We start from the raw sequence: 25543 nt of genomic DNA on the forward strand, positions 1-25543 counted from the left end.
GCCCCATGACAACCCCATCACAAAGCTTTGACTGTCTGTGCAAAGGAGAGGGTGGAACATCAGGAACAGTATGGGGTATCCCCCAGGTGCATCAAGGATACCATTCTCAGTCTGCTGCAGGTCTGATGAAGCCCTTGAGCTGGTCGCCTCTGGTGGACCCACTTAATGGATTTAGCAGTATTGCTGTTACATTTCCTACGATGCCCTAGTGGGGCCAATGCCGTGTTGCTCTGGAGCATTGTGGGAAATTTAAAAGTGACACTCTAGGAAGGTATCTCTAGGAAGAGAGTTCTGTTGTGGTCCTGAGCCTTCAGCAGCTGCCTGAAGTTGCTGGATGCTGAGAAAGAAGCTACATTAGTCTTCCGACGGCCATAGGGGCAATTTCGGGAAGTCAGAAGTTGCCCTCACTCTCTGTTTGAGTCCACACAGTTTATTTTTAAAGAGCATCCATATTGCTGGTTGTTCTGGAATGTTAGAAAGTGATCACAACAAAATGCTTGAAAAAATACTGTTGCAAATAAAGTATACATATACTTTTAATTCTGAGTATAGTCATAAGCAAGCCCTTGAACCTTGTTGTAGGTCTTTCCCCCAGAAGGAAATTTCCTTCCAACCCTCACCACTGCAAAACAGCATCTCTGCATCATATATCACATCTGACTTGCCAGCTTACTTTCATGTAAAACCCAAAATTAACCTTCGCAACTCCTTTTACCAAAACCCACTGTTAGTGAAAAGGTGGTTCTTTGATCAATGAACATTTTTGTTGTTGTTGTTGTCTATTCTAGACCTCCTTATTCTTCTTTTTCCTATTAATAAAATAAGCCATCTGCTTTGATTAGCTATTTATACACTTGAAGGTGTCAGGGCAACTGTGGGGAGGCAAGTACCTTTGAATCCGACAACTGTTTGAAGCTGAGTGCACCACCTGAAAGCTCTCAGAAACAAGCTTGTTTAGACATAGTTTTTCTCGGATTTTTGACCCAAGGCGGACTGTGCATGTGGCCTTTCAAGCTGAATTTATTGCATCTGCTCAACAGTTACTCCTAATTGTACCTATGGATGAGAGGAAATGACCAGAATCTTTCAAATCTAGCTTCCAGAAGAATAACAGGAGGCAGAGGTCATCAACTTGGACTGCAGCAAATTACTGTGAAATATTGCTCATTTTACTGTTGCCAAGTCAAATGCATGGTATTCAAATAATGGACATCTGATTTTATTTGTGTTTTTCTGCCACATGCACAAGCTGTCTCTGAACATCAGGGATACACTTGAAACATCTCTTCTAAAACCACACATATTGATGTATTTTTCAAAACCATCCAGTGAGCTGGTCATCAGGGATCAGCTATAGCATCTCTGGCAGATGCTGAACATCCTGGAATGATGGGAACAGGCACTGGTAAATTTAAATCAGTTAGACAGAATTGGTCAGTACGGTCAATGTTGGAGGCAGCTGAGCCAAACTGGCTTGCTTAAAGGAGAAGCTATGGGCAAAAGACCAAGCCAGGATTCCTTTTCTTAGATCACCATTCCCACACCCATTTTGGATGTGCTACATGTAGAATTGGAATGCAGCCATGCTCAAAATATTCCGTTCTATTGCTCACTGTGGTGGATCTTGTCCTATGCAGACATGAAGTCTTGCCATGGTCCCATGACACAATCCCAGTCCTTCTTCACATGTACAATTTGACTGTCAGCATGGGAAGGGGTCTTTACCCTTTCCTGAGGAACGATAGCAAATACAGTATTCTCTCAAGAAGTCACCTCCAGATATACTTTCCAAAAATACCACTCAGCTGCTATGTAGAATACAACACATCTTTGAAAATTAGTTTTTTGCGGTCGTGCAGCAAAACAGAACAAAACCTGCCCTTGTAAAACTGTTTATTGTCTTACACTGGATATCCGGTGACCATTGCATATGCAGTAACTGATGACAATGACATACAATAGCCTTGTATTTTTACAGATTTTGAAATGTGCATCAGGATTGCTATTGCTTTAAAGAGAAGAAAAAGGTGTCAGGTAACTGGATTCAGACTCTTTACAAACTCAGTTAAGGAACCAAACGCACTCTGCCATTTTGGCTGATAGCTGAGATATTATCCTCAGATATGGTACAGATACAGTGGAGAAGTGGGACTCTAACTGAAGGGCAGCACTATCCCACTGAAGAGAGAATGTCCCTTGCCCATCTCTCCTTCCCCCTGCAGCCCCCTGAAATGGTGCTGTGAAGGTTTAGGACCACCCTTGAACTGCATGGGAGGTGGCAGGGTGACGCTGTTTCAGGGGGAACGGGCTAGCATTGTCTCCACAACTTCCTTCATGGGAGATCCTCCATCAGATGCGAGTCCATGCCATACACAGCAGGTGCCCTTCCCTTTGAAGATGGATCAGTTTGGATCCAACAGAAGCTATACATGGCTCCAACCTACATGCAGAAGCATGGAGAAAATATGACTTTAACTCTGGTTGACAGTCAGGATGTTTTCATATAAGAATATGTATCAGAGCAAAGGTTTGTCTTTATCCATCGTTTGGATTACTACAGTGGCCAGCCAGATATTTTTTTCTACTCTCCTGAATTTGAGACCTGGCCTTTTCTTTTTCTTCCATCATATCTTCCAGTTGTAATGGTCAAGGCTACCTTTCCGTAAGTTTGTTATGAAGTAACGCAGAAGCCGTTGTACGCTATAAACCCATTGCAGTAAGTTGACAATGTCCCTTTCTGTGGTATTGCTCACGCAGTGGAAAATGTTCTGTGTTCATATAGTGTTAAGATGAAGTTTACAGAAATCCAGATGTTACTTCCTGGGAAAGCTCAGGAGCAGCAATGTGCATAGACACACCATTCCTGAACTATGCTCTCATAAAGACACCCAGACGATTTGGGGTGTTTCAAAGGCATTCTAAAGCATTCCTTCCGTAGTCTTAGTTTCTGGATACCTGCTTTGCTCCTGGCCTTCAACTATTCTTTTCAGTACTGACTACCTGGCTTTCTGACCTCACATTCTAACTATTGGCTATCTAATTCCCAAACTTAACACGGCCAGGCACTGAGCCTCGGGGGAGAGGAGAAAAGAGTAATTTTAACAGGGAGGTGGGCTACAGCAGGCTAAAATCCTGGGACTTGCTTGCAATGCTATTCGGTATTTTTGAAGCAAAGGCAACTAACATTGCAGGAAATAGCAGAGAACGTGCTCCAGAATTCAATCGAAAAATGCTTTTCTTCCTATGGAGGACTGTCCTACATAGATATTTTGATTGCCTTCCTACTGTCATAGCAAAATCTCTTCTCCCCACTGCCTTTTAATCTTTTCCTTCTCTGGTGGGGAAAACAACCATCTTTCGTTATTGGAATTTTTATTTCAATGGCTTCAAAGTGCTGGTTGTTTCAGATTGTATCAAAATAAGCAGCATATTAATGCGTTCTCCTTGAAGATGTTTTATTTGCGTAGTTTGAACACCCAGGCAAAGGAAAGTGATTTTTTGCCTGTGTTTAAACTTTAGTATAGAGTGGTACCTTGGCTCATGAACTTAATCCATTCCAGGACTCTGGTCATGACCCAAAATGGTTGTGAGCCAAGTTAAATTTCCCCATAAAGTTCAATGTAAATAAGGTTAATCTGTTCTGTAACTATTTTTTTAAATCAGAAAAATGTGAAGCAAAGTGACAAAGAACAACAAAGATCATGGCCATCTCCCCACTCCCCACTCCAAGCACAAGCGCGGCCATCTTCCCGCCCCCCAGCACGACCAAGATCGCGTCCGTCATCCCAGCGCGCTGGAAGGGGGGAGAGACGGCGTGATCACGGGCGCACTGGGGGAGGGAGAGATGGGCGCGAAAGTGGGCACACTGGGGGAGGAGATGGGCGTGATCGTGCTGGGGGAGGGGGAGATGGCCAAGATTGCGGTTGCGCTCCTGCAGGAAAGACGGGCACAATCTCAGCCAAGTCCCCCTGCCCCCAGCATGATCACGGCCATCTCCCCACTCGGGGGCGGCGGGGAGGGAGACGGCCACGAACATGGTCACCACCCAATGTGGAGTTTGCGACCTGAGTTAAAACGTTTATGAAATTTTTGGTCATGAACCGAAGTGTTCGTGAGCCGAGGTACCACTGTACTTATTCAACAGACTGTTACCCCCCCTGACAGATTTTGTTGTACACAGAGGAAAGGTGTCATTGCATCAGATTAAACGGAGTCTGATCTACAATAGCGTATCCCACAATAAATTAGTCTTTAGGGTGTCATGAGACCTTCCTGTTGTTGTTGTAGTAAAACTAGATTCACACAGCCCTCCTTCCCAGCCCCGTTTAATTTTCATCATTGTTCAGAGGACTTAAAAAAAATGCGTTCTAGTATGCAAACGAATGTGTCTGTGACTTGGTGCATTGAGAGGATCAATCAATCAATTAGCAGAGAGAACTGCACATCATGGTTACAGAAACAAGATAAGCCAAACTTTGAACTTGAAATGTTTGGCAATCACATTTGTATGAATAAAACTACAAATAACAGTCTATGACTAAAACTTTCCTGAACTCTTTTCTTTTTCTTTTCTTTTTTTCCAAAAGAGCTTTAATGCTCTTCTACAGGGCAAGCAACAATCTACTCTCAGTTACCTCCTTTCAACATACTGACATTCTGCTTCGGCAATGTGACCTCCGTAGGTGGCAGTCACAGAGGGGTCTGTCATTGCAAAGCACGGCTTTGCGGGGTGGGTGTCCCCTGAGGGGTTTGGGGGCCTATCAAAAACCCTAACATGGAATCGTGTGCATAGAATGAATGGGCGATATTGTTGGCAAGCCGGGATGCCTGAGTATCTATACAACGTTGGTCAAATGGAAGGTCAGTTACATGAAAAGTTACATTGTATAGTGGCAGCTTTAACAAAATGGGTCAATACGCTCAGATGGTAGAGGACTTATTTCAGCCTTTCATTTCATTTTCGTAGCACCCAACAGCCAAAGCTCTCCTGCAGCAATGGGAACGTAACGGCAGGACGGCATAGACTGCCATACGCCACATCCAGCTTTTGCCACAACTGAATTTAGTAAGCCAGGAGTAGCAGCAAAGTTTAACATACCCTTGTCAGCTGAGAAAACCCACCTCAGCCATTAAGCATCGGGAAGTCATTATCTTCCCATGGGTAGGGCTGAACCAAACGTGTTCCCGAGAGACGTTTCATTCAAACCAATGTCCTTTTGGATGGGGCCAAAATATTTCCCACAGGATCCCACAAAACTATACCCATCCCAAGCCATTTTGCTGCTGTCCACAGCTCCACCCACATATCCTAGTAGTAGTATTACACTGCATTTATGTCCTGCCTCTTCTTTTTGTGAAGAATGCATAGCTCCATTTTATCCTCGTAACAACAACCCTGCGAAGGCAGAGCTGAGAAGGAGTGACTGGCCCAAAGTGAGCTCCATGCAGTGGAGCCTAGAACCCAGGTCTCAACACGCAGATAACGGCTCTCTTTATACAAGGAGCGATTCAGCTTCAGACCTTTGTATGGAATCACTGAGAAATGTCTGCAAAGTCTAGCTTCAAAAGCACCGCTGTGTTTTTGATGTTGGAAACTCTGTGCTCTCAAGATGAAATGTGGGTCTCAACATTTATATTAAGCATTGTTTTCATCCCTGCTTCACTTGTTTACGGGATTTCAAATGAAGTAATGACTTAGTACTGAAACTATTCATCCAGCATTAGGATCTGCATTATTTCTGCTTTGAAAACAAATCACTATTTTTTCCAATGCCAAGAATCAGGAATCATTCAGTGGTAAAGGAATTAGAAGGCATGAATACAGTGTAAATAAAACAGGAACAAATATCCCTGCCTCCCAATCTATTTCTGAACTGGTATCTTAACACTGAAGGTATTGCAGTATTTCAGTAATTCCCCTATTTAATTAGGCTTTGAAAAGCATGAAAAAAATCAGATCAAAATGTATGGCCCAAGCCACAAAGAAATGAGAACAGTTTTTAATTGACGTGGTAGCATCAGATCTTGCAGCAATGGCAGAAGGATGAAGATTGCTTTGCGTTTGCTTTCTTGGTAGATTTGTTTTGAGGAGCAATGTCAACTCGGCCGTATTTCACTCAGAGCAGCAGTCAAGGGTGCCCCTTCTTCCACCAAAACAACTTGCCTCTTTGCATTCATCCGACCACCATGGCCCTATTTGGGTTCTCTCATGTTCCTAAATGCACCCCTCCAGTGGAGTGGATGTTGACAAGTCCCAACGGCCTGGGATCCAATCCTGACTCCATCATGAAGCTTGGCGGGTTGACTGTTTTCTGTTTTCCTTCCCTTGGGGCTTAAAACAGGAGATAAAAACAGGAAGTGCAAATGATTACGGAGCAGAAGAAATCCAAACTGCACTGGGATTACTTCAGCAATGTGGAAGCCAGATCAAGACTCCAGTATGTGGGAGAACTACAACAGTCAAGCTGGGAAAGCATAAAAGGAGGAGCTCCTCTCGCTACAGCAGGAGTGTGGGGGGGGGGAGGAGGAAATGATCGTTAGAACTTAAGGAGAAAATAGTGATAATTGGGACAAGGTCCAACCATTTCATTCTGTGAGCTCGCTGAGAGAGCTGGTGGCACCTCTCTGAACTGCCCACTGCTCCCGCCCAACCAGTTGCTCAAACAGCTGCACAGCCGGATCCAGAATGGCCTACACAGAAAGTGACATGCAAGAGGTTGCACAACGGGCTGAGCAAGCATAATGCACAACTACCTAGACCGCGGCACTTGGGCAAATGTCACTTTAGTTGGACCCTCCTCTTGTACGTATTTGAGAAGCCAGGTTCCACTGGGGCAATATCATTTTCCCTACTGGGATGACACAGCTGGATTCTCTCCCATGCTTTGCATAAGAAAAAAAGGGTACTAAGGAAGATACAAACAACACTGAGGGGGGGGGGAAACACTTGCCCCAAACGCTTGTGTTGGCGGTAAAAGAAAACAATACTCAGCTGGGTCAAAGCCGACGATAAATGATATAAAAAGAGAACAGAAAATTGGCCACATGATTTAGCATGCCTGAGATAATTGAAAATATGAGTGGGTGCAGGTTCAGTGGAGTGACAAGAACACACATATTGAAAATGAGCTATGAGCTGTGAAGTAGCAGAAGGAAAAGTCAGACTTGTGAGAATAGGACATTCAAAAACTTTCAGGTTGAAGGGTAAAAAAAAGAAAAAGTACCACTATTAGAGAACAAAACAAACTCAAGAGATAAAAAAAATAGCTAGCTTTTAATAAAGAAGGGTAAACAGCAGAAGAAAGTTAGAGATGAATTTATGGAACAGAAAGTGAAAAACTGCAGCAACAAGGTATCTTGATTGAAAGGATGAAAGATGATTAAGCGCTGTAGCAGTTCCTACAGAAGAGAAACACGGTGCAAGATAAACAAGGAAGATGGGAGCATACCAGGAAAAAAAGGTTAAAAGGTAATTTTATGTAAAATCGCAGGTTTCCACTTATGAGGGCCATTAGGTGGATGTCTCTGTGAGAGAGCCTTTTCCACAGTGGCCCCACCTTTCTGCATCAAGTTGCCATCAAGGATATGTGAAACTCCATTCCTGCAGGCTTTGAGGAAGCCCCTTAAAACCTACTACGTACTTTGCCCTTCCCCAATTTATGTTTCATAGGAACGCATTGTGGCTGCAGTTTTTTATGGCTGGGTTATGCTGGTTTTTGTTGTCTTTCAAGATGGTTGCTGCATTGCTGTTTTTATCGTCTAAGTTGTCCAGTTTTTACTGTTTCCATTATTCTATCTATCTATCTATCTATCTATCTATCTGGCATGCTGCTTTGAGAGGGTTCCTGGTCAAGTAGTTTAAACAAACAAACAAACACACACATGATTATAGGAAAAGGATAGAGGTAAAAGAAGCATAAATATCAATATTGACCAAGAGTCTAAGAAGAAATGGAGAGTGCTTGGAGACAAAAAGAGGTGAAAAGTAAATTGAAGAAAGGGTGTAAGTGAGAATGAAGATGTTGGAGAAACAGGCTTGCTCAATAGAAGATGGAATGTAAGTCTAAAATTAAGAACAGAAAGATTATATATCTTACACCATGCATGCTGAGAAGTGTGAAAACAGCAGCAAAAGAAAAGAATTAATGAGGACTGGAGAGAGGAAACCCAGTAAGAACATGAAATCAGATCGAGTAAGGAAGAATATATACTAAAGAAGAATATATATTAAATCAAGGAAAGCAAAAGACAGAGGTAAGGCTAGAAGAGGAGCAATTTAATATGTGAAAGAATACATATTATTTGATGCATAATAATTAAAAGGAACTTTTGTAAAAACAAACAAACAAAACAAACAGAAAGAAGGAGGAAAGGAGGAAAACAATCAAACAAAGGAGAAGAGGCAACTGAGAGATCCAATCAAGGACAAAAAGTTCCAGTGCATGAGGAATATGTTTAGGAAGGTGGGTAAGAGCGACATAAATGAAATGCTGAAAGAACAACAAAGGAGAGACAAACTCCAAGTGGAAGGGGAGTGGGCAGCGTGTGGTACCTCTGGCAGGCCTGGACTGAACTTTCCCTGCTTGGCCAGGAGCTGTTGCAGCTGGATCCACCTTTTCCAAAGCCTGCCACCCTGGTGGAAAGAAGCAGCCCTTTCTCCTCCTGAGTCAGGAGAGATGAACAGTCTGAAGGCATGAATCTGGCCAGATCTGTGCTCACAAAGGGATGCATGAGAGAGAAACAGTGCACGGCCTGTGCGCGCATGCGTGTGTATATGGCATGCGACTGAATGACATGATGTATTTCGGTGTGTTCAAGAGAGAGAGAGTGGAAGCGAGACTGGGGTGGTGATGACCTTAACATCCCATTAACAGTGATCCCATTTCTTCTTAGGATCACATATGACCCCACACTGCGCTTCTCTCTCTCTCACTTTCTTTTCCTGCAAGAGAGTTTGGGTTCACATGCTGTACTAAGCCATGACAGCTTCCCGTCAACCTGGCCTGCCATGATGTCCAAACCCAGGGCAGAGGATTCCCTGTGGGTTATTTTCCTGGGCAAGCTACAGCAGGAGCTAGGAGTATGGTTGTTCAGGACAACTAGACCTCAGGGTGGCTTGCTGTGATGCCTAAACCTGGCAGCATGGCTAGTCCCAAAAAGTTACAAAGCTACTTGGAAAAATCAGCAAAGAAAACCCATATGATGGTCTGGGCATCGCCACCAGTGACTTCCCCTTCACTGATGCTCAAAGGACATTTTGGAAGGACCGTCACCCATTGGCCACCTCCTCTATTTCCCGGTGCTTGGAACAACTCAATGATGAGACATTTTTCCCCCACCCTTTGGTCTTTCGCAAATGCAGAAAAGTGCAAAACTGGCTCTCCACCATTGGTTTCCTTATATGTTATAACTGCCAAAGGGAGCGCCGGAGTGGCATCGGTCACATACAAGGGAACTGAGAAGGCCAGACTGCAAAGGGGCTAATCGGAGCACACACGCAAAAGACAGCTGTAGCACCGAGGAACTCAACACAGTGAAACCGAACGTATTACACAGCCGAATCCGCACTCTGCAAAGACGTGTGTGGGGGGAACAACCTCATTAGTGCATCCCTGAGGCACCAGAGAACGGAGAAGCCAGTGAATGAAGCACGTGCTCCAAAAAGGGGTAGCAATGGGAGCGGGGAAGGAGTTGGGAAGAGGAGTCCAGATGGGTTGCTCAACAAAGGACCCTGGGATGTGTGCGGGGAGCGGGCCGGAGAAGTGAGGGGGCAAGACGCTACAGCAAGCCACCGCTGGCCAATTGTCCACTGGGAGCAGTGTGGGCTGGCACATGGGCATCCAGCCCACAGTGGCTTCCTGTGCTGTGTGAACTTGCCCAGAGAAAGGCAGCGTGGAACATTATGAGCCTAAGGGGGGGGGGGGAGGTTTGGCACCGAGCCCACCCATCACTGCCTCTGACCACCAGCTAATCCCCCGCCCCTAGCTCCCACAAATTCCCGCCAAGGGACTGCGGCCCTAAAGGGAGGAAAGTTTCCTCCTCCTGGAACAGATGGATTAAGGCTGAGGTCAAAACAAAGATTAAACACACTGCAGACAATATGCAAAAGAGATGAAGACAAGTAAGACAGGAGTAAAAAATTAAAACAAACGCCAGGGCTCAAATGCAGAAGAAAACAGAAAAAGTAAGACTTTGGCGGGAGGCTGAACAACAGTAGCAAAGAGGAAGTTTGCAGAAAAGATGGACTTCAATGAAACTGAAAAGATGTGAAAGGAAAGAGTGGCCAAGTCTCCCAACCGTGCAGAAACCTAAGAAAGCACCGCTGTCCTGGGCCAAAACCGCATGGTACACGGAGGGTGAGCAAGGACGAAGATTCTGTTGCAGGCAACTGCCGAAGCTACAGAATCGGAAAGAATAAGCCGTGTTCAGTCACAGTGAAACAAAAGACTAGCAGCAAGATCAGAAAGAGAAGACTTTTTCAACAGAACACTGACAATATAAAAGAAGTAATTCTTGGAACATTCCATAGGAATTAGATTATGATGAGGAGAGCAATGAAAGGAAAAGTCCGAATAGTTATAACAACAGAGCAAAATTCAAAGCAGGGCATGTTGCTATTATGAAAGAAGCTGTAGTATGGACAACAACATTACAAACAGAGCAACTGGTACAGTATAGGGTTTCCTATGCATTGTTCTGAGGCCAAATGAGATCAGTCCTATTCTAATTCCAAAGCCACCAGTGCTTAAGAACATACCCTATTATCTAGCCTGAACATTATTCAAGGAACTTGATCAAGGCAGGACTTCAGGTTTGTAAAAACTTAAGCATTGACTAATGGAGAAGATTCCCTAGAGAGATGTAGGGAGGGAGCCCAGCTCCTGCATATTACTGTCTGCTCAGACAGAGTCGTTCGATTCAGAGCAGGAGGTGGAGGAGCAGAGCTGGACAGAGGACTTGGCAGAGTCAAGGTTATCTCGAGAAGATTGTCATTCAGAAAATGAGAACCAGCTTGCTTTGGGAGATATTCCAGAACAGAGGGGTTAGGAGATGATAGGTGTCCAACATTCCCACCATCCAGTCCTCAGGAAGCAGCAACCGCTCTGAGGATGCAGTCAGAAGCTTGTCTAAAAGGGAGCGAAGGAGGGGAGGTTCCAGTTCAGGTTCAATTATTCCCATGGGCAGATGATCTCCAACATCTCGAGGAGAATGCTGCCTTGATTGACCCTGTTTTGCAGCTTGTTAAGCTTCAGGAAAAGGACCGTGGAGAGGAAAAGAAGGGGAGAGAGATCTGCTCACAACAGCAAAGAAATCTGGCACATTAACAATACCAGCATTTACAGTATGAAATGGCAGGGTCCTTACTTCTGAAAATAAATGTTTTGGACTGTATCCTACCTTGTGAAGCAGCCTGATGGCTCTTGCAGATATTAAGGGGAATACTGCAGGGAAATTGTATGTACCTACTATTGTGGGAAGTGGCTCTCGGAAACTCGTGCATTCAAGCTGCCTCGGGATTCAACTTTAGTGCAGATGTCCTCATGATGATGCTACCTTTGTCTGATTCAATACAAAGCAAAGCAAAAAATGGAATTCTTGATATAGACACCCCCAATTATGGAAATCCTTAATACAGTGTTGCACTTTACAAACTAAAAGGCCCAGGGTTTTTTGACTGAATCGGTACTGCTGTAACTTGGGAATTCTTATTTATCTGTGTTTCTGCTCTACTGTTCTACAGCTTTATCAGTTGATGTTTACATACCTTGCTGTGTTTTACTGGTTTTCTAATATGTTTTGGGATTATTCTATGACAAGCAGAAATAAATCCCCTCTTCTTCAGCTATGGCCCCCAGAAAAAACTCTGCTCCAACTACCAGTGCAAAGCCAAACAGAATGCTGTCCCATCCATCAGCCAGAAAACTAAGGGCTAGTAGTGAGTTAGAGAAAATGTTTTGGGGTTTGCAAGTACTTATAGTAATAGTTGTTTGAAGCCATGTTGAGAATTACTCAGTTGGTGAGGTGCGTATAATACTTAAAAGTGGATCATTTATTATCCATTCTTGAAGCATAAACTAAACAAGTACTTTAATTAAAGTTTTTAGCACTTTCGAGGTAATGTATAGTGCTTAGTGTTGAACATACATTCAAAACATGTATTTTATTTATTTATTTATTAAAACATTTTTATGCTGCCCCATTCGCCGAAGCCTCTGGGAGAGAGCAGGGGTCAGGGGAAACCAAGGAAAGATGAGAAATATATCCTAACTTGTATCTATACTTCCAAATTGAAATATTGTAATTGAAAATGAAGTGAAATAAAAATAAACTAAAACTATAAGTTTCTAAATAAAATATATGTCTTTCAAGATGATCAGTGAAAACTTTTCAAACCAGCCCTTTAGATGCAAACCCTATGGGCTTTCTCTGCAGTGGCGCCCAATCTATGGAATGCGCTCCCCAGAGAGGTCCGCCTGGCGCCGTCGTTATGTTTTTCGGCGCCAGGCCAAGACCTTTTTATTTAAACAGCATTTTAATTGTTAGCTTATTTATTGATTTTATATCTTTGACCAGGGCATTTCCAATTTTATTTATTTATTTATTTAGGGGACTTCTATGCCGCCCCATTCGCCGAAGCCTCGGGGCAGCTCACAAACCAACAATTATATTGTTTTTATATGATTATATGTATTTATTTATTGTTGTAAGCCTCCCCGAATGGGGCGGCATAGAAGTTTACTGAATAAATAAATAAACAATGTGCTGATCACTCACAGTGTTCCCCAGTCAGTCATTCCCTATTCTAGCTGGGGAATACTGGGAGTTATTGGCATACAACAGCTGGGGGCTGTAGGAATTTCTGTCTAAACATGTGTAGTACTGTGCCCTTAAAATGCTGCTGCTGCATATCAGATTAATGTGCTTTTTTTATTTTTATTTTTTAACCTCAGAGCTGGAAAACCTGTGGCCCTCCAGATGTTGATGAACTCCCACCAGCCTCGGTCAACACGATCAATGGGAAGGGATAACAGAGCTGTAGTTCAGCAACACGCAAAGAGGCACCAGTTCCGGACTCCTGTCTCACAACCAAGACCAAAAGATCCAAATTAATAGATCGTGGATTCACGGAATAGTGGGGTCAGAAGGGGCCAAGAGGGCCATCAAATCCAACCCGTTGCTGGTTCAGGATGCCAAGTTGCACCATCCCACTCAGGTGATTGTCTATTTTCTTCTTGAATGCTTCTAGTATGGAAGAGCACACAACTTCTCTCGGCTTAGTAGTTAAAAGGATGTATCATTGCTCCTGTGTTCGACTGGATGTTGGGCAAATCCTTTGCTATATGAGAATCTGCCCACAGCGTAGGACTAGCAACATGGAACAAGCCCTGTGTATCCTCATATTTCTCACTTGACTCCAATTCCTGAATTCCATGAATGAAATAGGCTACTTGAGAACACACACTCAGGGAGACAACATGTTAAAATCACCAAGAAGTTTGTTTCAGATTTTGCCAGCCTTTTATGTTCTAAAGCCCATGATGTTCAAAATGGAAGTTCAGAAGAAAGAATTATTGATATTTCAGACCATGATTTTGATTACAGAAATAAACCTGGGAATGATAACATTTCCCAGGATGTGCAATTCAATTCGAAGGGGCATGATATAAAATTAACATATTATAAATGTTAATTTTGTTAATTTTATCTCTCTACCATTATTGTATATATGATGAATTCTTTAATAGCATTACAAATATAGCTGACACTCTACTGGTACCCTGTAATTATATTACAGCACTTTAAACATTGCTAGGATGTAATGCATTTTCTCAGCTTTTCCCCTAAAACCACACACATTCTCTTTCTGTGGAAAATTGCTGAGGTCTATAGCTCTGGTTACTAAACCCAAAGAATCAAGCCTTTATTTTATTAACTACAATGTTAAAGGTTTCTGTTTTCATTTTTAACATTCCCCACCACCCAGCTACATTCCCAGCATTAACTCAACTAGCAAACCACCTGAAATTCTGCAGCAGTTACCATTAGCTGCTATTAGTTGATAACACTGTTGTTGTTTAGTCACAAAGTTGTGCACAACTCATCACAACCCCACAGACAACATTCCTCCAGGCTCTCCTGTCCTCCACCATCCCCCAGAGTTCACCCAAGCTCACACCCACTGCCCCAGTGACTCCATCCAGCCACCTCATCCTCTCCCATCCCCTTCTCCCTTTGCTGTCAATTGTTCCCAACATTAGGATCTTCTCCAGTGAGTCCTTCCTTCTCATTAGATATTATGATAACACAGTATATATTTGCAATTCCTGTTTAACGAGAGGAAGACCACGTTACACAGGGGCTTACATGCCCAGGACTGCACTGTATATTTCATAAATATATTAAGCAATAGATGTTATGGTCTAACTAAATTTTACATAATATTTGACCTTCTGAAGGTAGTAAAGTTTATGTTGGAATGCTAATAAAGTTTTGCACTGACTGCGAAGGGGCTTTCACCTACTGCCCCATCCAGCCATCCGGATAAAGGGATTTTCTTATGGTTTCAATTTTTCTGTTTTATATCTCTTCTTGCAACAGATAGTCCATGGGTTCAAAATCCTACTCAGCTGTGAAGCTCACTAGATGAGCTTGTCACAGTCAGTCTAACCTACTCTGCAGAATTATTTGTGAGGATACCATGGAAGAATCCTGCATATGCTCCCACAAAGTCTTTGGAAGAACCGGCAAATAAAAATAAATAATTTTAGACAAGCATCTTGATTTGTAACAACTGCTGGACTTTTTAGATGGTCTTCTGCTGCATTTTCTCACTACAACACACTCACTATTGTTTATTTGATTGAAAGACTCTTGCCCCACTCTTGAGCCAAAAAGGAATCCAGAGCAGCTTATAGAATACTACTAGTCAAGGCAGTCCTTGTCCCTCAAGCTTACCTGTGTCTAAAAGACACAACACAAAAGAAAAAAGGGATGGAAAGGGAGGAGGAAAGAACCAAACACAGGCATGAGTCCTTAAAGATACAGAGATCTTTTAAGAACCAGCTCAGCTCGAAATAGTTTGAGGAGATGAGAAGCCAAGTGGAGCTGGATATCTCACCGGAACCAATTCAATGGTCCTCCCTTCCTTTTCCCCCTCTGCAGCGGTTGGATGGACTAGCTGCTGCTAGAAGCTGGAAGATCGTGAGGTTCATCAGGCCTCGAAGAGCATGGACATCAAATACAAAGCACTGCGTCGGCCCCACTGTTTTGGGGTTCAGCAGCATCTGTGGTTCCATGAAGGCAGCAGCTGGTCTGCCTTCCAATTGTCAAGCAACCTGGAAAAGAGGGATCATCCAGTGTGGCAGTGCCCATTGGATCTTAACCTCCCACACTAGATCTCACTCTTGGGGATAAAGCTGCGACTGCAGAATGCAGACAGGGGCTCCGATGACTGAATGCTTCAGAGCAGAAGAAACCTTCTGAACACAAAGGTCAAATGTCAAAGCCTTTTTCTTGACCTCTTTGCTCCCTCTCTGAGAGCATTTTTTTAAAATGGCCATTCTTGATACACATTAAATTCGACCCATTAGTGCAGCCCAAGTGGTCAGAATGGCCTTAAAGGGTATTAAAACCCAGCGGCATAAAAGAGCCATAACAGGAAGGCAAAACTCCAACTCCCATGGTGGCCACGGGCTTCCAAACAGCAAGTAGGAAAACGAAAATGGAAAACATTCCCCTCACTTCAACATTGCACAAGTGTCTGCAAGCAAGACATACATTTTTATCCAACAATTATAGTCAACCCTTCCTCCCCCAGCATGAAAACCCTTCTGTCTTTAATAGAATCTTGGCAGTGAAATTAACAAACCCATTCCCAGTGTTGGGCACATGGGAAATTAGAGCAATGACAGGGAAAATGCAAATAAATAATGTTTCCCCTTGAAGGGGTCTACTAAGCAGAAAGATTTTTTAGAATAATTTACCTCTTTTAAAATGGAGTCACTTCGCACAGAGAAGTTTGCTATGGAAGAGGGAGCAGAATATAAATCTTTGAATATGTTAAGATGTGAGATGCAGGGGAATCTTCTCCTCCTCAGTTAATATCACCATCACATCTATGATCAGTTTTTTTCCAAGCCTTTGGTCCTGTGATGCTGTTGGACTCCAAGTCCCACACCCCTGCCCATTGACTGGGGCTGATGGGAGTTGTAGTCCACCAACATTGGAGGGCCCAAAGACAGAAAAGGCAGTAAGTGTTTCAGTCCCACTCTGTGGCTCTTTGCTCATTGTTCCTCATGGAAAACTCAGAGAGATCCAGGTAAGGCTGAAAGCCAGTAGCCCTATTCAGGCATTTGGTTTTCGAGAGTCATGTACCTCTACATTGGAAGAAGGAGGACAAGCATTACTCTCCTCATCACTAACCTCCTGTGAGGGTGAACTTCTGCACTGGGGAGCCTTTTGTATCTATGTACGTAGGTCCCTCGCACAATTTACAGAGTAAAAAAGGTCCCTCAGCACAGAAGTTTCCCTCACCCTGTGAAGGATGTCAAGGACAGTGGCAGGGGTGGAACTAGCTTGCCCTCACTCTTCCCTGCATGTCCACTGTTCTCTAAAACCAGACCACTGAATATGGCAGGTGATTTGACCAGCTCTATCCATGTCTCCCCTTCTTCTCTTCCACTACAGACACCCAATCTGCAACCCTGGATGTCCTTGCCTGTTCTTATACACATGCTGAAATACGTTTTGCTTGGTATCCTTGGAGGCTAAAATAGGGAGAAGACATAACATGTTGGCTATTCTTTGTCTTTTTCTAGTAGAGAGAGCCTGGATTTGGGTCTCCAGTGTGGGTGGCAGAATGAGGGATAGAGAATTCTGACCTATGGGGCAAAACACACCAACTGTCTAGGGAAGATACTGAAAGGAATACAAGATGCTTCAGTTCCTTTCAATGAGACTTCTACAAGAGAATTTAGTGGATTTTATCCCAGATTAATTAGTGGCAGAGGAAAAAACAAAACACTCTGGATTTTCCACCTCAGGTACCACCATGCTTTGAACTAGCACCCAGACATAAGCTTGTGCAGATTCTATTACGTTTATCTGTGGTGTTGTTATTGATGATGATGATCTCCTCAAGTCAGTCACCCCAAGATTCAAAGCTATATAGTAAACACATATTTTTATGTAGTCTCAATCGTGGGGGTGAGTATGCTGATGGGGCGAGACAGGGCCGGCTCTCCCATTGGGCAGAGTGAAGCAGCAGCCCCAGGCAGAGGTTGGAGGAGAGAACGGTGACCTATTCAGCCTCTTCTGCTGCCTTCCAATGGGATGGAAGGTGTCCCATCATCGGCACTGAGACAGGTTTGTCTGCAAGTCCACTCAGCTTCTTCTACCTTCTTCTGCCAAGGTTTTCTGCCTTGGGCAGTCAAGTGTCCTGGGCCAGCCCTTGTGGAGAATATGAAAATGTGAACTCCCCACAACCAAAGGTTGCCCCCACTTCAAGCTGGGTTCAATCCAACTGGGCCTGACTTAAAATGGGTTTCAAATCCCCCTTCCTGTCAGTCATCCTCTTTTCCCTTAACTGCAAATAACATGCTATGTGTATCATTTTCTGCTAGGAATCATGGGACTTGTAGTCAGCGGAGAAGAGGTCCCCAAGGCCTGTCCTGGGCACCTTCCTGTCCTCCTCTGCCACTTACTAGACCCCTTTCTTTGAGGCAAGGCTTTCTTTTTCCATGGGGTGTGGGGGGGAGCTGTCAAGGAAGTGGAAGAGGCAGAGAAGGAAGGAATTGGGCTATTCAAGAACTGGGTATAGCAGTCATCCTTTTGCCTTTCAAATATATCACCTCTAGAACATTCAGCATACCCCAGGCCCTTCAAGCTTTCTCATCTTTTCATATCCCCAAAAGAGCATCAACACTTCTCTCGATAAGTCCCCTGCCCACAGTCCCTGCTGCCTGGCCTTTCCTGGCTTCTTGACCTCCAAGCTGTGCATTCACACAGTCCACCAACACATTCCCTCCCCACCCACCAATCCTGTAGCACACCAGCACTCCTGCCTCTAGGCCATATGCAAAATTTCCCCCGGCAATCCCACATTCCATGTTCTTCATCTGTTGTATTTATTTGTTTATTATTTTCATCATTTCCTTCCCACTCAGCAGTTAGAAAGAAACATTCACAAACATTCTGTACACTCAAACATCTGTGATTGTTGGAACCAAGGAGACATAACCACCCTGGATATTCCCAATACTGCTGTGGGCTTAGCCTTTGGGCAAAAAGATTATTGCTATTATTGCTGCAGTTCCCATTGTGTGTGGCTGAACAACACCACAAGCTTTCAAACAACGTAGGGGAAGGTGGGAAATGGCTTGGCTCGGCTCAGCATGCCCATGCGATGGCATGGCCACAAAAGCTGCAGCCAACCAAGCAAGACTGGCCTCCATCCCCTTGGCTCCCTCCTGGAAGCGTATCTTGCTGTGCTTTTCCTCCTCACTCTGGTGGGAATAGTGGAACTTCATCAGCTGCAGAGGGACAGAAACCAGGGAAAGCAGCTCATCTTAGGGCTTCCAGGCCTCTCTTCACCAAGTTGGAAGAACTGGCTGGTTTCCCTCTCCTACAGCTGGCCTTGATCAAGGCCTTCGGGCTACAGCCTCTCCACACTGGCAAGGTTCTCATGTGCCATGGAAGAGCAAGGGCTGAATTTGCGGCGGTGGCTGCTGCTGCTGCTTTCTGCCCTCTAATTAACTCTTTTCTGAACTGCAGCGTGTCCGTCTCCTCACTCCAGCCCATCTGCTCTCTTCGCAATGCAATAATTTCTGTCTAACTTGCTGCAGATCAGCCTTGTCTGACTTTGTCCCTTTCCAAGGAGATATTTTATCCCTACATAAGGTGCCTGAGAACATGGACAGGGTAACTCTCAACATGCTTTGGGATACTGTCTAGTCTTGTCGTTTCACACGATCCCAGGACATATTAAATACCAAACCTGTAAAAGGAATGGTGCCTGGATCCAAGCTTGCCTAAACCCATGTTATCCTTGGGTTATGAAACACTGGGGGCAGAGGTCATGCCCCATAGAGCACTCTCTGATTCATGGATTCATAGCCATCGATAGACATTCATCCACATGAATACCCTTAAGAGTTTACTAAAACAGATCAGAAGAATAATTTTTGCTTCATCCATTAGCACGTAATAACGTGACACAAGCGACACGCTGGTGAGACCTGGCTAGACTAGGCCAGAGCAGCTCACTGACCCTTCTCTTGACTTTCCGAATTCTCCTCCTGGGTGAATCCTGAAGAATCCCTACTTTCATCTGTCAATGCCTGGGGTGGATGGCATTTTGTCTTAGTACCTGAGCAGGGAAGGGGCTCATCTACAGCCAGCCTGTAGCCTATTATATAACACAGACCCAAATCATCATAAGGATTTCATCTTAGGCAAGCAGCAAATTATGGATTGTTTGGAACTCTTTGGACTGAGCAAGAGGGAATCTGCAGATGTTGTTCTAAACTCCAACACTGATACCTAAACAGATCCGGTCTCAGGAATTGCAACTTTACCAGAAGATGGTTTGAAAAGTGTCAACTTGTCTGCTGATATTTTCAGAGCAAGGCTTGAAAATACAATCCGGTTGTAAAACGAAAAGCCTTAATGCTTGCAGTGTGGCATTGCTTACTGCAATCCCAGTAGCGGGTGGCAATATTGTCTATTTGGTGCTGCTATTATCAGGCCATAGAAGCTGTTCAGTTCTGCAAACAGAAATCACCACATGGGTGCATTTCTGTTGCTTTGGTTCCCGAGAGATTCCAGCTCAGACCGATGTTTTAATGCAGCTGGAAGCTTCCAAGAGGGTGTTTCTAATATTGCTCAAGTTATGGACCAAAGTTGGCCATGTGACTGGCCGGAATAGGTAAAGGCTTGCTTGCAGGTCTGAAGTGTGTTTCAATTCATAGTAAAAAGGGAAGACTACTTAAGAAAAAAAGCTACCTTAATGTACAAAGGGACAAATCATGGATTTGCACAAAGGAAGGCCAGGATGGTTCCTGTTACAATGGATACACAGCCTGATTAGATTGGCAAATCCACTGAAGTTAACCCCTGTCTTCCATGGCCAGTCCAGAGTCTCTCAGTTTCGACTCCTTAAAGGAATTCAGCACAGGACATGCAAGCTCACGTGTGCACACAAAAGGAAAACTCATGGCATTTATGATTCGCAGGATGCTTTTTGGGGGGCAGGGCCCTTGTCCAACACTGCTTGCTACCAGATGCCCCTTCTAGGACATCATGCTGTACGACAATAAAGCATTTGTGTCGACAAAGCAATTGTCCACAGGACAGAATCAAGAGGCACTCACTGGCATGGTCACCCCTGCCTCCTCTTGTACATTCAGCTTCTCCGCCAACCTGAATGATCACAAAGGCACCACATGCTTTCTATTGTTAAACTTAAACCTACTTCAGGAGTCACCCCACTTGCAAAGCTGGGCATGTCACACAGGCCTTTTGGAGGGCTGCGTTTCTGCGGGAGTTGGGGGCAGGAGGGCCCTTGCAGCAGGCAGGCAGTTCTCAAGTCTCTCTTCTCGAAACAAAGTCAAGATGAGGGTGCGGAGCCACAGAATCCCATCCTGACTTCTGCAGTGGAAAGGCAGCCTCTGGGGCCGTGTTCTAGTCCCCTTTAGAAGCCCGGAACTAATCACTAGAAGGAAAGTCAGACCATGTCCCTTTAAATGCCTGCATGCTGCAGTACGCACTGACTGCAGCCAACTACACACAGCCTCCGATGGTCTCGCCTTAGTGCTTTTTTGCATCATGCCCAGCGCTGCTCTTTGTAGAAAAGGGAGGGAGGGTGGGGTGGGGTGGGGTGGGAAGAAGCGGCCACCCAAGGCACGGATGCACCATATGCACAAGGGGAATCTATAGCGTGTCCTTTAAGGAAGCACATGCATGGCCACTTAGAGCCAATTCGGTTATTAACCCCTTAGGGAATATCACAAAGGCACATGAAAATGCAGTGCACCCTCAGTCGCCTGTTCAGACTACAGGCATCCGAGCTATTTGAAAAAGAACGTGCCCGGCCCAGAAACCACCAGCAGGCCTTTTTCTGCCGCTTCAGGTGTCCTCTTAAAGGGCAAGCCCACACACCTCTCAAATGGAGCATCTGTTTTTAAGGATGGTGCTTCCATCCTCCCCTCTTGGGGTCTTTGCAGAAAAGAAATAAGAACTGACTGAATAAGAGCTTCCATCAAAATTCACCAACAACCAGTGCAGTGGACTTAATTCCCAGGTCCAGCAATGAAGGGGGGGGGAATTCTGTGATGTTAAGCCCCTCTTTTAACCTAACAAAAGAAAGTTGATAGCATCCATTGATTTCGATATTATTCCCCCATAAAGGGGGCCTGTGAGCTAAAAGACGACGGCACAGTATCTCATTCAATAATTTCTGTTTAAATGGATGTAGTCAAAGGCAGCATGTGACACAGTATCAACACAAAGAAGCCAGCTATTTTTGCACACATTCACACCAGCTACAGATCAACTATTTTGCTCCCCACCAGAGCTGCACAGGTTATTTGTTTAACCCGTAAAATGCCCCTTTCCGAACTGGTGTATATTTCGTTTAACAACAGCCTTTCAGCCCAAGACAATGTGAAGATCTGGCTTGGAATGGACCACCTGGGCTTTCACTGCAATAAGTCTAGAATCTGACTTTAAAAACCCATTTGCCTCTCAACGCACCCCCTCCCCCAAGTTGTGGTTCAGTGACATTTCACAGTCCTAACAATGATCCACAGCCTCCAAGTCACACACGAACAAGATCGCTGAGTTCTTGCACTGCAGTGGGGGCAAAGTAAAACAAAGGAATCCATGTAAAGAATTTGCAAGTACAAATAAAGGTACCTTCTTCTTCCGATCCTTGGATCTTTTCCTGTGTTTCCTCTTTTTCTCAGTTTCTTCTTCAGGGTTAAGTTCTAAATCTCTGTTTTTCTTGATCTGAGATGCTGCGTGAGCCATGATGCATTAAGCACAGCCTTTGCAATAATCCTTCCTGGTATATAAGGTGAAATCCTCAGGCACCTTTAACCAGCCTTTAGGAGCAATGCCTGGAAGAAAAGCTTTGCCCAGAGCCAGGGAGACATTCAGGATTCAAAGGTCTGGATGAGGCTGGCAGATGCCACAGAAATCTCTGCTTGCAGATGTCTTCCTGCACCTTTCAGCACCTGAACCTTGGCAAAAGAGTGCAGCCATCCTAGTGCATTTAATGTGATGAGGAAGACAGCTGGGACAGAGAACGCTGTACGATGGCTGTATCTCCTGCCACCAGCTGGAAGTGTCTAAGTGATTCCACGGAAGGGGGTATGCTGGAAACGATGGCTTCCTCGGAGAAATACTCCAAAGCAACAACTGCTCCAGCATCAGTGTTCTTCTTCAGTAATCCTCAGACCTAATTTGGATATCCACCCGCTGCAAATGACGGCTATGATTTATACTCCCTCAGTTTGCTTTGCATGGTGAGCCACTTAACCCACAATGAAATGGAGCAGCTCCTGGTTTAGATTAAGTGCTGATGGTGACAAATAAATAAATAAATGCCCCCCCTTTACCATGGAGACCCTGACTGCATTATGCAGAAAACAATGCATGCATTGCTATATCTTGACAGTGTGTCCTTTATGCTGAATGCTCAATCCTGCTGTAAGGATTACAGAAAGCACTGTTGTCTTGCTTGCTTGCTTGCTTGCTTGCTTGCTTGTTTAAACGCATGCTTATTACAGCACATCTTGGGAGGGGAGGGGAGGGGAGGAAGATGTGATCATACCAGTGTATGAAACAGGGCACCTAATTCATCGGAAATTTCCTGGCACTTTCCTTTTCTGTGATCAAAGGAGGGGAGAGGGAATCCCCCCACCCACAAAAAAAAAAAAAAAAAAATCAAGAATCTGTGTAACAAGACCTCTTTCCGTGCATCCAGCAATGTAGATTTAGGCTTTTATGGCAGAGTTTGCTTCAATCACCTTGCTATTTTTGCCACCTGAGCCCTCAGTGACTGCAGCTTTTGAATATTCATTATGGGAGGTAAAATAGCATCAGTATAAAAGGCCTGTAGGGGCACTTTTTCCAGGACCGTGGACTCTGAGCAAATCCAGGCAATTTGCCCACGAGGTTTTTCTCTGGGTATGAATACCCACGGCTAGCTGGCATGAGGCACACATGGAAGATAAATACATATTAATGCCTCTGTGTGTGTGTGTGTGTGTGTGTGTGTGTACATACACACTCACACACGGTATTTACTGTACCAGCACCATTGAAATCAGACAAGGAAGGAAGCAGCTTATCAAATGGAATCAGCAGCCCTTTTAAGAGGCATTACAAGCATGTCTCCTGATGAAAGAATAGCCTTGCTGTAAACGCAGTGCACCATCCAAGGCATGCTGGAATCCCAGTGCTTGTGACAAAGGGCTCAGCGATTTCCCCGGGGACCACCAGAGGCATCCTGTGTGTGTGTGTGTGTGTGTGTGTGCACGTGTGTGTTGTCCCACCCCCACCCCTCCCAAAGGCTGAAGCTAGACAGAATCTCCCCCGCGCGCTTCTCCTACATTACCTCTTCTCCCTCTACGTATATCTTGGGAGTGCTGACCCACTTCTTCGCCTTCCCCACTCAGCGCAATGCAGGATGCTGGATGCCCTTCTCTGTCTGCTGGTGACTGATGGGGCTGGAGGTCCAACTCTTCACCTTTTCGTTGGCTTGGCGCTTCCCTGGGCTTCTCCCAGTAACTTCCAGAGAACCCTAAAAGCACCCTTCAGGCCTGCATGCCCTTATTCACTCCCTTTTCTCTTTTTGTCCTTAGGCGCAGGACACAAATACGCTTCTAGAGAAAGACTGCCACACAAGGGCAGGACACTGCTTTTCCCACAGAGGGCCTCAGGTTCACCCGCTGCCAGCTCCAGGTAGGCGAGGAAAAACCGCTGCCGGAAGCCCCGGAAGCCTGCTGCCAGGTTGTGTTGTAAGACTTGATCTTCAGTCTTGTGAAATTAGCATTGCCAGTTTTGGCTTTTTCACAGGCCGCCCCTCTCAAGGATGGACCAAAAGAGAGAACCAGGCCAGGAAAAGCCATGTAGCAGGTCATGGTTGAAGTCAGGACAGGGTCAGGTGAGTTATAGTGGACAGAGGTTGGTAGAACTTAGGTAGAGGGAATTGTGCTTTCAGGTTTCAAGACTGGCTCCCTGGTAGAACAGCTTTCACTGGGCAGACCGATACAAAAATGTACGTATTTATTTAAAACACTGGTATCATATAAAAAACTGCTGATACCACTGAAAATACAGGGAGTCCCTGAGTTATGAGCTACCCATACTTACAACCATGCACAGTCTATTAATTTTTAAAAATTGCTATGGAAAATTGGCATCACCATAGAGACAGAGGAAGCAAACAGGGAGAGAGGGAGGCCTCCAGAACTTCACCATAGAGAGAGAGAGGAATCAAAAGGGGAGAGAGAGAGGCTCCCAAAATATACCTTCCTGCCGCACTCATCTGGAGAAGGAAATCTCTCTGGCATTTCCTTGTTGGAAAGAGGAGACACTGGTGAAGTTTGGTGGGGAGCTGGAACTAGAGATATTTATTGTTTTCCCAGTTTCACGGGGGTCCTGTGCCCCTAACCTCTTTGAATGTGGAAGGCTGACTATACATGATCCCACTTACATATAAATTTATCTTAAAGATGAATTTCCATTTTCTCAGGAACAGAAATCACTCAATACCCCTGGACTGGCTGTATAAACGAACCAAATACTAGGAAAAAAAAAATAAAACCATAAAACCATCCAGGGAAGACCAGCAGGAAAAAAAAGAGCTAAGCATGGACCAACAGCCCTTCTAATCAATCAAATTAACACCATATTAGTAGACTAAGTGGGGCAAATGGACCTTCTGCGGGAGGGAACTTCATGGCATGGAGTGTTGTAGCTGAAAAAACTGTGCCACACAACCTCTGTTAACTTCCAAAAGCAAGGGAAGGGGACACAGAGCTCACCAAAGAACAAGGCAGGGTCTTATGTGTCCATTTCTGGTTACCATGTTTTAAGCACACTGCAAAACTAGACTATGCCTGGAAGCAGACAACCAGGGGTGTGAGGAGTTGGCAGATCCAGCCTGTGAGAATTGGCTGAAAAGGCTGGATATTTTTGGCCAGGAGAAGAGAAGAGAAGATTAAGGCAAGGCATGCCAGCTGTCTTGAGTTAGCTAAAGGGTGGCTATCCAGAAGATGAAGCAGATGTGTTTGCTGTTGCTCCAGAGACAAAAACCTGTGGATGGAAAGTTCCAGGAAACAGATCCTGGCTAAACATTAGCAGAAACTTCCTAATGGTATGTGATTTTTTGGTGGTGGAACATTCTGCCCCAGGAGGTGATGGGCTCTCCTTTACTTAAACTTCACTTAGGCATAGGCTGCTTGTTAGTTTGTCAGGACTGCTGTGGTTCCAACGTCTGTGAAGGCAGCAGGGGATGGACTGGATGATCTCTAGCACC

The 25543-nt window shown here is 44.7% G+C and overlaps 1 protein-coding gene across 1 annotated transcript in view; it reads right to left on the minus strand.

Moving 5' to 3' along the window:
• ANK3 (ankyrin 3) overlaps nucleotides 1–22026 on the minus strand; it is a 254973-nt gene extending 232947 nt beyond the window's left edge. Inside the window, exon 1 of the mRNA XM_044420391.1 lies at nucleotides 21913–22026. Coding sequence (XP_044276326.1) covers nucleotides 21913–22026 — 114 coding nt within the window. The remainder of the gene's footprint in view (nucleotides 1–21912) is intronic.
• Nucleotides 22027–25543: the final 3517 nt, after the last annotated feature.

This window comes from Varanus komodoensis, unplaced genomic scaffold (genome assembly GCF_004798865.1).
Source record: "Varanus komodoensis strain SLA01 unplaced genomic scaffold, ASM479886v1 scaffold11, whole genome shotgun sequence".
NCBI classification, from domain to species: domain Eukaryota; kingdom Metazoa; phylum Chordata; class Lepidosauria; order Squamata; family Varanidae; genus Varanus; species Varanus komodoensis.